Genomic DNA, 9,647 nt, shown 5'->3' with positions numbered 1-9,647 from the left:
TCTAGATGCAAAACATATGTCCGGTTGAGATATTAAATGTCCGCTGAAAGGGCCAGACCGGTAGGACATGCTTGACCGCCGGAAAAAAGTACAAACTTTGAGGCCTGCAATGACTCTAAAGTTTTGAATGTATTCTTTGAATAAAATACTTTTCAGCAACGTTCTTCATTAATTAAATTATTTTAGTATGAAAAGGAATGTATATTAGGCCTACAGGCTAAAAAGTGTATTACTACTAGTAAAAGTTTACTTTATCTTCCAAGACTTAGATTACAATATTAATATAAATGAATTTTTAACAAACTAAATATATAGGGGGGGGGGATTTAAATTGAAATATCGACAAAAATGTCCACTGGATAAAAAAGGTTGGCAACCACTGATCTAGCTATTGACTTGAATGTTAAAAACATGTATTTACAGATTATAGTAAAGTTAAAGTACAATAATGGCTTTAAACATTGCAGTCTATGGAGGATGTGGTGCACTAGGAAGATCAATTGTTGTTTCTTGCAAGGCAAATAAGCATGTGGGTTGTGAAGGTCTATAAATATTTTTAAATTAGAAAATTGTGTACATGAAAGAATGTTGGATTCAATTGCTTAGGTTATAGGAACATTTATATATTCATTGACTGAGACATTAAATGCTCATTTCTGGAGATTTTGCATGCTTGTATGTAGTGACTTCAAATAGCAGATGCAAGCCATTCACCAAGGTTTAAAGTGTGAAGGCTGTCATTGGTGTCAAAGTGTTAATACTTTTAAGTTTTTGCAATCTCCATCTTGTGATTTTATTAAATGTCTTCATAGGTGGTACGAGCTGTCCTTCAAATGCATTGCTCATCTGCACATTTTGAGAGTAAAATTTGTTTAGTATAATGTTATACTTCATTACAATATTTTCAGTGCTCTAGAATTTTAATTAAACTGTATGGAGGTCCAGTGTATACTTCGTTACTTAATGCTGGTGTAAGCCTGGATATGACAAATAAACTTAATGCCATTTTCTTAATGCTAAGTGTCATTTTTATTAAGAAGACGAGCCCAGCCTCATGGGCGAAACACGGTGTCTATCGCTGTCAATTCTTGTTACAAATCGGCTGCCGAGAAACAAACTTATTTATTCTTACTGATTTAAAAGTGTGCACTATTGCCACAAGCTCACTAACTCAATATTTTATTCTTTTAAGGTCGTAACTTCAATTGATCTGGTCAAAAATGACAATGCAGACCATAACATTGTGATTCAAAATCTGACTTCATGGACTGGGCAACAGCAAGAAGTGGAAGATGGCATAAGCTCTCTTTTAGGAACCAACAAACTTGACGCTTTGTTTTGTGTGGCTGGTGGATGGGCTGGTGGAAATGCAGCAAGCCAAAGTAAGTTGTGTGTTGTTTCAAATTTTATATAAAGCATCATCATCATAATCCATCGTCGGTTTGTTCCCCACTAGTGGGGGTGGCCGATTGTTTCCGCGCAGCAATTGTCTTAATCCCTTTTCTCCATTTCACCCTGTCCCTTGCATCTTCCTCCTTCAGTCCGACTTTTTTAAACTCATCCTTCACTTGTTGTTTCCACGTTTTTCTTGGACGACCGCGTTTCCTCTTCCCATCCACCTTTAGATCTAGTGCCTTTCTAAGAAAACTTCCTTCCTCCCTCCTTATCACATGTCCATACCATCTTACTCCATTTGCCCTTGCCAGTTGGTCTATGGTCTCTCTCATCTCTAGCATATCCAACAATTCTTTAGTCCTTTTTTCCCTTCTCGTTTTCACCCCACACATTGCTCTCACCATTGACCTTTCCGTTCTTCTCAGGATTGCCAGTTCACTCTCTCTCAATACCTGGGGTTTTTTTTTCGCTCATTTATCGGTCATTGACCGATTTTTTAGCAAAATGTCCGAAAAAAATATAGTCAAATTGATCAAAATGTCCGAAAAAATATATAGTCAATTGACTCAAATATAGTTATTACTATCTGAAACCTTTACAAATTGTTTCACCTAACGGATCATCAGAAGGTCTTATTCAAATAGAATCAACTAGATTAATATAAATAGAATTAGAATAATAGAATTCAAATAGATTCTATTTGAATAAGACCTTCTGATGATCCGTTAGGTGAAACAATTTGTAAAGGCTTCAGATAGTAATAACTATATTTGATTTAATTCGCTCTGCTTTGCCTTTTTGCTTGGCATTGAGCACTTTTTGTAGTATTAATAGTTTTCATTGTTTTTTATAGTCAATTGACTATATATGACCAAAAATGACTAAAAATGATCGAAATAAATAAAATCGACCGAATTTTTTCAAGTCATTTCGGACAAATGACCGAAAAGTCTCAGCGAAAAAAAAAAACCCAGCTCAATACCCATGTCTCGCTACCATATAGCATTGCAGGCCGCACACAGCTCCGATATATATACTTTTCCTTTCATCCTTAGTGAAAATTTTCTGCCATACAACATTTCCCCACATTCCCTGAACTTTGCCCAATAAAGCAACGCTTCTTAATTGGTGTACATGGAAGTTTGCTAGGTATACCGGTAGTACAGAAAATTGAAAAAATATAAGAAAGTTTGTAAAATTATTTTTAGAATTAGAGACAGAAAGTATGCGTTTTCTGAATCTGAGCCCTGATCTGAGTCAATGAAATGAGTATTCCCCAGACAGCAAAGTCCAGATTTTGCTGTCTGGGTTTGTTTATTAAATTATTTAATATTTTGTTGGTTAGAGCCAATTTTTTCCACCAAGTGTGTTTTTCTAATTTGAAATTATTACAATATTAAAAAGGAATTATTTCTTATATATATAAATTTATTTTTCAGCTTATCTTAATTCGCATACAGCACTTTTAAGATAATGTTACAATTCTCTAGCCTAAACATCTGACTTCTTGCCAATACCTTGTGTGATGTGTATAGTATAGTCGCAGTATGTTTATAAACTATATATATTTGAACAATTTTACAGATTATATTAAGAACTGCGACATGATGTGGAAGCAAAGTGTATGGAGCTCAACCATAGCTGGTGGCTTGGCAGCAAAGTTTTTGAAACCTGGTGGAGTCCTGACACTCACAGGAGCATCTCCTGCTACAGAGGCGACATCTGGTATCAGCACAAATATGAAATATAAGCCGATAAAATCAAAGATTTAAAATAGTGTTTTTAGATGAACAAATAGCAACAATTTTTTTTTTGTTAATCTCAATGGGTTAGCTTTATATCAATAGGTTGTTATTAAAAGAAGAAAACAGATGATTTTCATTCATATACAATACAATACAATACATCTATACATGACTCATACAGTGATACGTTCCACTGATTTGCTTTAACAACTTCTTAAAATTACCTCACAAATGTAGATACATGCTTAACAACGATCATGCTGCTACCAACGAAACTCAATCTATTGCTTCTTCGATTTATTTATAGAGTTTTAATAAAATAAATTGTAACATATATGATATGTGCCAATCATCATCATCATAATCCATCGTCGGTTTGTTCCCCACTAGTGGGGGTGGCCGATTGTTTCCGCGCAGCAATTGTTTTTATCCCTTTTCTCCATTTCACCCTGTCCCTTGCATCTTCCTCCTTCAGTCCGACTTTTTTAAATTCATCCTTCACTTGTTGTTTCCACGTTCTTCTTGGACGACCGCGTTTCCTCTTCCCATCCACCTTTAGATCTAGTGCCTTTCTAAGAAAACTTCCTTCCTCCCTCCTTATCACATGTCCATACCATCTTACTCCATTTGCCCTTGCCATTTGGTCTATGGTCTCTCTCATCTCTAGCATATCCAACAATTCTTCACTCTTCAGTCCTTTTTTTCCTTCTCGTTTTGACCCCACACATTGCTCTCACCATTGACCTTTCCGTTCTTCTCAGGATTGCCAGTTCACTCTCTCTCAATACCCATGTCTCGCTACCATATAGCATTGCAGGCCGCACACAGCTCCGATATACTTTTCCTTTCATCCTTAGTGAAAATTTTCTGCCCTACAACATTTCCCCACATTCCCTGAACTTTGCCCAGCCCAATCTTGCCCTTGTTGTCACCGCTGCTTCACATCCACCACTTCCATCTATCCGATCACCCAGATAACAGAAGTCTGTCACTGTTTCGATGCCATGGCAGAACTCATCATCATGGCCTTCCACTTCATTCCTTCCTTTACTGCATTTCCCACAAACAAAACACTTCGCCAATCTTGTTGCGGCTCTCTTGACATTAGCACATCTTGCATGTACCCACTTTCCACATTCCTTGCATTGCATTGAATTTCTCATCACTTTCTTGCCACATATTCCACACGGATCTACTTTGCTCTCAACAACTGTTCCTTCTGCTCCACTCACCATCACTTTTGTTTTTTCAAGATTCCCCTTCATACCCTTGGTTTCAAATGCTTCTTTCCATTTCTCAAACTTTCTCTCCAGTCCCTCCATACTATTACTTGTCAAGACCAGGTCGTCTGCATACAAAATTTCACTCAATAAGCCCTCCCTCACTTCTTCAGTTACAACGTCAACCACAATAGCAAATATCAGAGGTGACAAAACTGATCCTTGTTGTACACCAACCTTCACAAAAAACTCGTTTGAATAATTTGATCCAACTCTCACTTTTGTTCTTGCATCCTCATACATAGACATCACAGCTCTCACTAATACCTCTGGTATACCTCTTTTCCTCATTGCCCACTCCATCACTTTCCTTGGTACTCTATCAAATGCCTTTTCTAAGTCGACGAAACACATATATAGTTTTCTCTGCTTCTCTCGGTATTCCTCCTGCATTCTTCTCAATATAAACAGAGCATCCACTGTACCTTTTCCTGGCATAAATCCAAACTGCATATCATTTAATTTCACCAATGTTCTCAACCTCTTTTCTAGTATTCGCTCCACAATTTTCATTCCATGCTCTAGTAGTTTTACACCTCTATATGCACTGCAACTTCTCACATTCCCTTTTCTCTTGAACAGTGGAACAACAGTACTATGCTTCCACTCCTCCGGCATTCCCTCTCCATCTAATACCCTTTGGCTAAGTTGTAGCATTACTTCAATTCCCAACTCTCCACTTGCTTTTATCATCTCTACGCTCACTTCTGATGGACCGGCTGCTTTATGCAGTTTCATTTGCCCCATTGCCTCCACCACTTCATCACGAGTCACCTTTCCCACTGGACCCTCCACCAGATCAACCTCTGTCATATGATCCCATACATTCTCCTTATTCATAACATTTTCCATATGTTCCTTCCACACTTCTCAGCTTTCAGGGCTGAAATGCAACTTCCCATCTCCACTCCTTATACATCTTCCCCCTACAATATCTTTCCCATCCTTTTTCATTTGCCAATGGATAGCTTTATATTTTTGTGATGTTTGCATTAAAACCAAATGCAGTATGTTGGCTTTTCTAAAAAAAAAAAATGATCCTGGTTCTTATTTAAAATTTGGTTGGACAACTGCGTGCACTACGTTCACACATTTGTCAATTTTCTGTAGGAATGATTGGTTATGGGATGGCAAAAGCAGCAGTTCACCAGCTTTGTAAAAGTCTCGCGTCTCCATCCAGTGGCTTGCCAGAACAGTCGTCCACCATATGCATTTTGCCGTAAGTATTTATTTTTTATTTACAAAAGTGCGACAATCATGCTTCCGTTATTTGCATACTGTTTAGTTGTGAATTGTATGTTTTTATTGGATGTAATAAAATTATCCTCTTTTCTTTTTCAAAGAATTACGTTGGATACGCCAATGAACCGAAAAAATATGCCATCTGCAGATTTTTCTTCCTGGACTCCATTGGAATATGTTGCAGAGTGAGTCACCACAAATTCTTTAGTATTTGTCGCAGCTCAAACGTGCTTTTTTACAAGTTATTAATCTATTTCTTTTGATAAAAGCATTTGCGTAGAGCCCTTGCGCATGCGATTGATAATTATGTGAGTTGGTTTATGTATGCGTTTCTGCAATGCCAAATCCATTTCAACAATTGACGTATGCAGACGTAAAATCAATGTGAAAAACGGAAGATTTGCGGTCTGAGATCAAACATACCAGCTTGATGTATGTCTTGCATGATTTTTGTTAGCACAAAAACATATATACTTTAACAAACACCGTGGAATAATGAATGAAAAATTGCTAAAAATGTCGTTTTACGTTAAATTGGAACTAGCAGTATGTATTTATTAAAGGTTGCATCAAAACTTTCGCGGTTATTCACTTTGTGTTCCAGTATGCTTGATGTAATTCGTTAGAGTAGTTACCAGGCCAGCCACGTGTCGACAATAACACCGTGATAATTTTTTTTTCTTTTGTTTCAATGCCCAGCGACGTTGAAACGATGAAAAGGTGGTTCTTTTTGTCACATGGCTATGGTGTGAGTGTTTCAGTTGTTTAAACAAGTTTGCATATTTGGATGTCGACGAAACTTGTTAAAACAACTTCAATGAAAATTAGGCAACGATTGGACACAGTCACAGGTGCAACATGTGAATTGTGATAACTAAATTTTCCCACTGTATTTCTTTCCAGCCCAAGGTAGAGTAAGGTTTTGTTTTTGTCATTTTAAAACTCTAAAACACAAAATTGCAATACTGCAGCATTTAACAGCAATCTTGTTTTGTGAAAACTTGGTGAAACCATCTTGTTTTTGCTACACAGTACTTTATTCAGACAAGTCTTTCATCTAAAAAGGTTTGTGAAACTGGGTACTGGGCAGCAATACTTGATAATTCGAAAACATTCTTAAATCAATGAATCAGCATACAGCTAAGAAGGTTCTAAATATCTCTCGTTTTGCAGATAGCAAAATCCGTCATTTTTATTGTGATTAAACGTCTGCAGACGTTAAATCAATGTAAAAATGGCGAATCTTTTTGTTTGGGTTGATACCCTCGTTCTAAATATAATTTCGTTCGTTCGATGCTATCTAAAATCAACAATGTGTTGATATGTCTAATAATAATATGTCTAAAATCAATACGTTATTTTGTGCATCAAAACTGGGGACTATCAAAACAATTTGAAATGATGTTCACAAAACCAGATTATACCAAACATAACTGTGGACAACGTTGTTGCCTTGCCAGACGTTACTTTCTTTTTCTTCATTTATTTGTTATTTTATGAGCCGTGGCAGCTTGATTGGTTGTGCTTGGGAAAGTCTTTGTTCTTGAACTGAGAAAGAGAACTGGCAGTTTTGCATGATTATGGACTTATGGAGGCTTTGAAGCACTGACGCAGGCCGGTCTCCGAAACCGACAGAGTGAAGTGTACCCTTGTTGTTGAAGTCTAGTTGTCTGAGAATTATTCCATCTACCAAATGTCGCTGAATGGAGAGCTAACCTTGAAGTGCGTTGCTCAAGCGCACATCCCGACAGCTGAACCAGCATTACTTGATCTTGCATTTCTTCGTGTATCAGTTAAAGCGCTTATCAACTGAGTCATCCTGGTGGACCATGGTCGTGTGATTTGAAATTTAACATTCATACAATTGTAGGTTGTTTTGTACTTGGGCCAACGGAGAGAAGCGACCTGCAAGTGGCAGTCTCGTCAAACTCCAAACTGAAGGAGGAAACACGAAACTGTGTATTCTTTAATTACTGTGCCGCATCGAACAATTTACTTGCGCTGCTTTTAGCTTGTGATAATAATCGAAACCAGCTTTACAAAGAGGTCTAAAATTGATAAAACTATTTCCTGTTAAAAGTGCATAAATTAACTAGGCTGCTTTTTGACTATGGGAAATATGTGAATAGACATCATGTGAAATATGTGAATAGACATCATGTGAAATATGTGAATAGACATCATGTGAAATATGTGAATAGACATCATGTGAAATATGGACTACGTTGCTTTTTAACAAAATATCATCACTCATTGGTAATCTTCATTTTTTGCTTTCAGAGTAAAAATAAAAATGTTTGGAAACTGTTTTTTAATTTAAGAAGAAAGTTGTCTAATTAAAAAACACCTGAAACATGTCACTTGGCAGTGGTAAACGGCTGAAGCATATCAACGGTGTCACTTTATGGTTAAAATAATTATGCTGTGTTGCTTCTCAATGTTTATTTAGCTATTGTGCGTACTAGCAATTTATCGAAATTTTTGCTTGGTGATGTTTACCTGTGTAATGTGTATTGTACTGCCAATTTTCCGTCCATTGCATGACCTGATTTGCGGTATTGCCTGAACCTTGCTACAAAATATGCATTTTCTCTATGAGCATTTCTTCCTAAGTGCAATTGTTGGTCCAATATATCAGCGTGGCAATGATTGGTGTTCATATCAATCGCAGTTTTGTTCCAGCAGTTTGCTGACCAGAAAAGGGCATAGGCTAGGCCACAAAGCTTGAAAAATAGTAGAGGCTAGTAGGTACTAGGTAGGGGTGTTCAATTTCGATTATTTCAATATTCGAAATTCAATTTATTTTCGATTTCCGAATTTCGATTTTGAATATTACAACTATTCACCAAAAACTGCAAAATGTGATTTTATTGAAAGAAACGACATGAAAATTCGCTAGAAAACGCTAAAAACAGCCATGAAAATTTCCAAAAAAAAACACAAAATAACGTCTACAGCTCCAGGTCCAAGTTGGTGTTTATGAACACAAGCTGATCGACATGATCACCCGTCAGTCGGGATCTCAGCTTCGTGACGGTCAGGCCAGCTTTTGAAAACGATCGCTCCGCTGGAGCCGAGGTCGCTGGGATCCCAAACACTTCAAGTTCATTTTCACAGCGAGCGATTCACTGCAGAGTGCAGAGGTTTCGACTCGAAAGCGACATCGAGTATGTTTGCAAGCGCATAAAGCTAAACGCACGCTCCGTCTACGTAAGCAAATTATGTTGTTTTTGGGTGCATTCAACATCTGATGACATTGAATCGACACAAAATGGTAGATTTTTGCTATGTCCCAGGAAGCAAAATCAGTCATTTTTACATTGATTCAACGTCTGCAGACATTAAATCAATGTAAAAATGACAGATTTTGTTGTCTGGTGTTGGATTGTAGCATCGCAACTCGTTCTAGTGATTATTTATCGCGAAGCTGTTGCGGTTTGCATTCAAAAAGTGTTTTCCTGCTGCCGATCGCTAGTTCATCTATTGTTTTATGTATCAATACAGCATAAAAATTTGCCTCACACAGAAATATGCGCAGGCCCGTAGCCAGCCAGAGGTCAAGGGGGGCCTCCCCCCCTGAAAAAAATTTCGCCCCCCTTGGCAAAATCTCAACATTCTCGGGCAACAGCTACAATGATAATGATTTTGCCCATTTAAATTTTTTCGGCCCCCCCCTAAAAAGTTGCCCCCCTTGCTCTGCGGTCTGGCTACGGCCCTGCCCCCACCTATGGATTCGGTAAAAATGGATAAAATTAAAACTGCGACAAAGCTCAGCCTACACTTTCTGCTATTGCACAACCTAGCTATCTTCATTCTTAAAGGGGCAGTAAACCCCAAACCACTAGCTTCAGGTAAGCACAATATTAGTTTATAAAGAACTAGGAACCTTTTCTCAAGAACTCTGATAGGTATACTTTAGTGTACAAGTACAAAAATCACTCTCTCTATGCACACGGCAAAGCTTTTCTTGAAGCAGACTTTGAAT

General features: G+C 37.5%; 1 protein-coding gene across 1 annotated transcript; it reads left to right on the top strand.

The window, feature by feature from the left end:
* The first annotated feature begins 421 nt into the window (after nt 1–421).
* On the top strand, nt 422–8,418 carry LOC145778555 (dihydropteridine reductase-like). The gene is made up of 6 exons (XM_082590063.1): nt 422–529; nt 1,193–1,382; nt 2,980–3,120; nt 5,531–5,639; nt 5,764–5,847; nt 7,533–8,418. Exons 1-6 carry the CDS (start codon nt 449–451, stop codon nt 7,630–7,632), a joined length of 705 nt encoding a protein of 234 aa, XP_082446189.1. The 5' UTR covers nt 422–448; the 3' UTR covers nt 7,633–8,418.
* Nucleotides 8,419–9,647: the final 1,229 nt, after the last annotated feature.

The sequence above is a fragment of the Aplidium turbinatum genome, chromosome 10 (assembly GCF_918807975.1).
Source record: "Aplidium turbinatum chromosome 10, kaAplTurb1.1, whole genome shotgun sequence".
Taxonomy (NCBI): Eukaryota; Metazoa; Chordata; class Ascidiacea; order Aplousobranchia; family Polyclinidae; genus Aplidium; species Aplidium turbinatum.
This window is presented reverse-complemented; position numbering and strand designations above follow the sequence as displayed.

Excerpts from the sequence above, each read along its gene's own strand:
- LOC145778555 (XM_082590063.1), top strand. The coding sequence starts at position 449 with ATGGCTTTAAACATTGCAGTCTATGGAGGATGTGGTGCACTAGGAAGA. Across the intron at positions 530-1,192 it reads CTTGCAAGGCAAATAAGCAT|GTCGTAACTTCAATTGATCT; the intron begins GTGGGTTGTGAA and ends TATTCTTTTAAG. Across the intron at positions 1,383-2,979 it reads TGGAAATGCAGCAAGCCAAA|ATTATATTAAGAACTGCGAC; the intron begins GTAAGTTGTGTG and ends ACAATTTTACAG.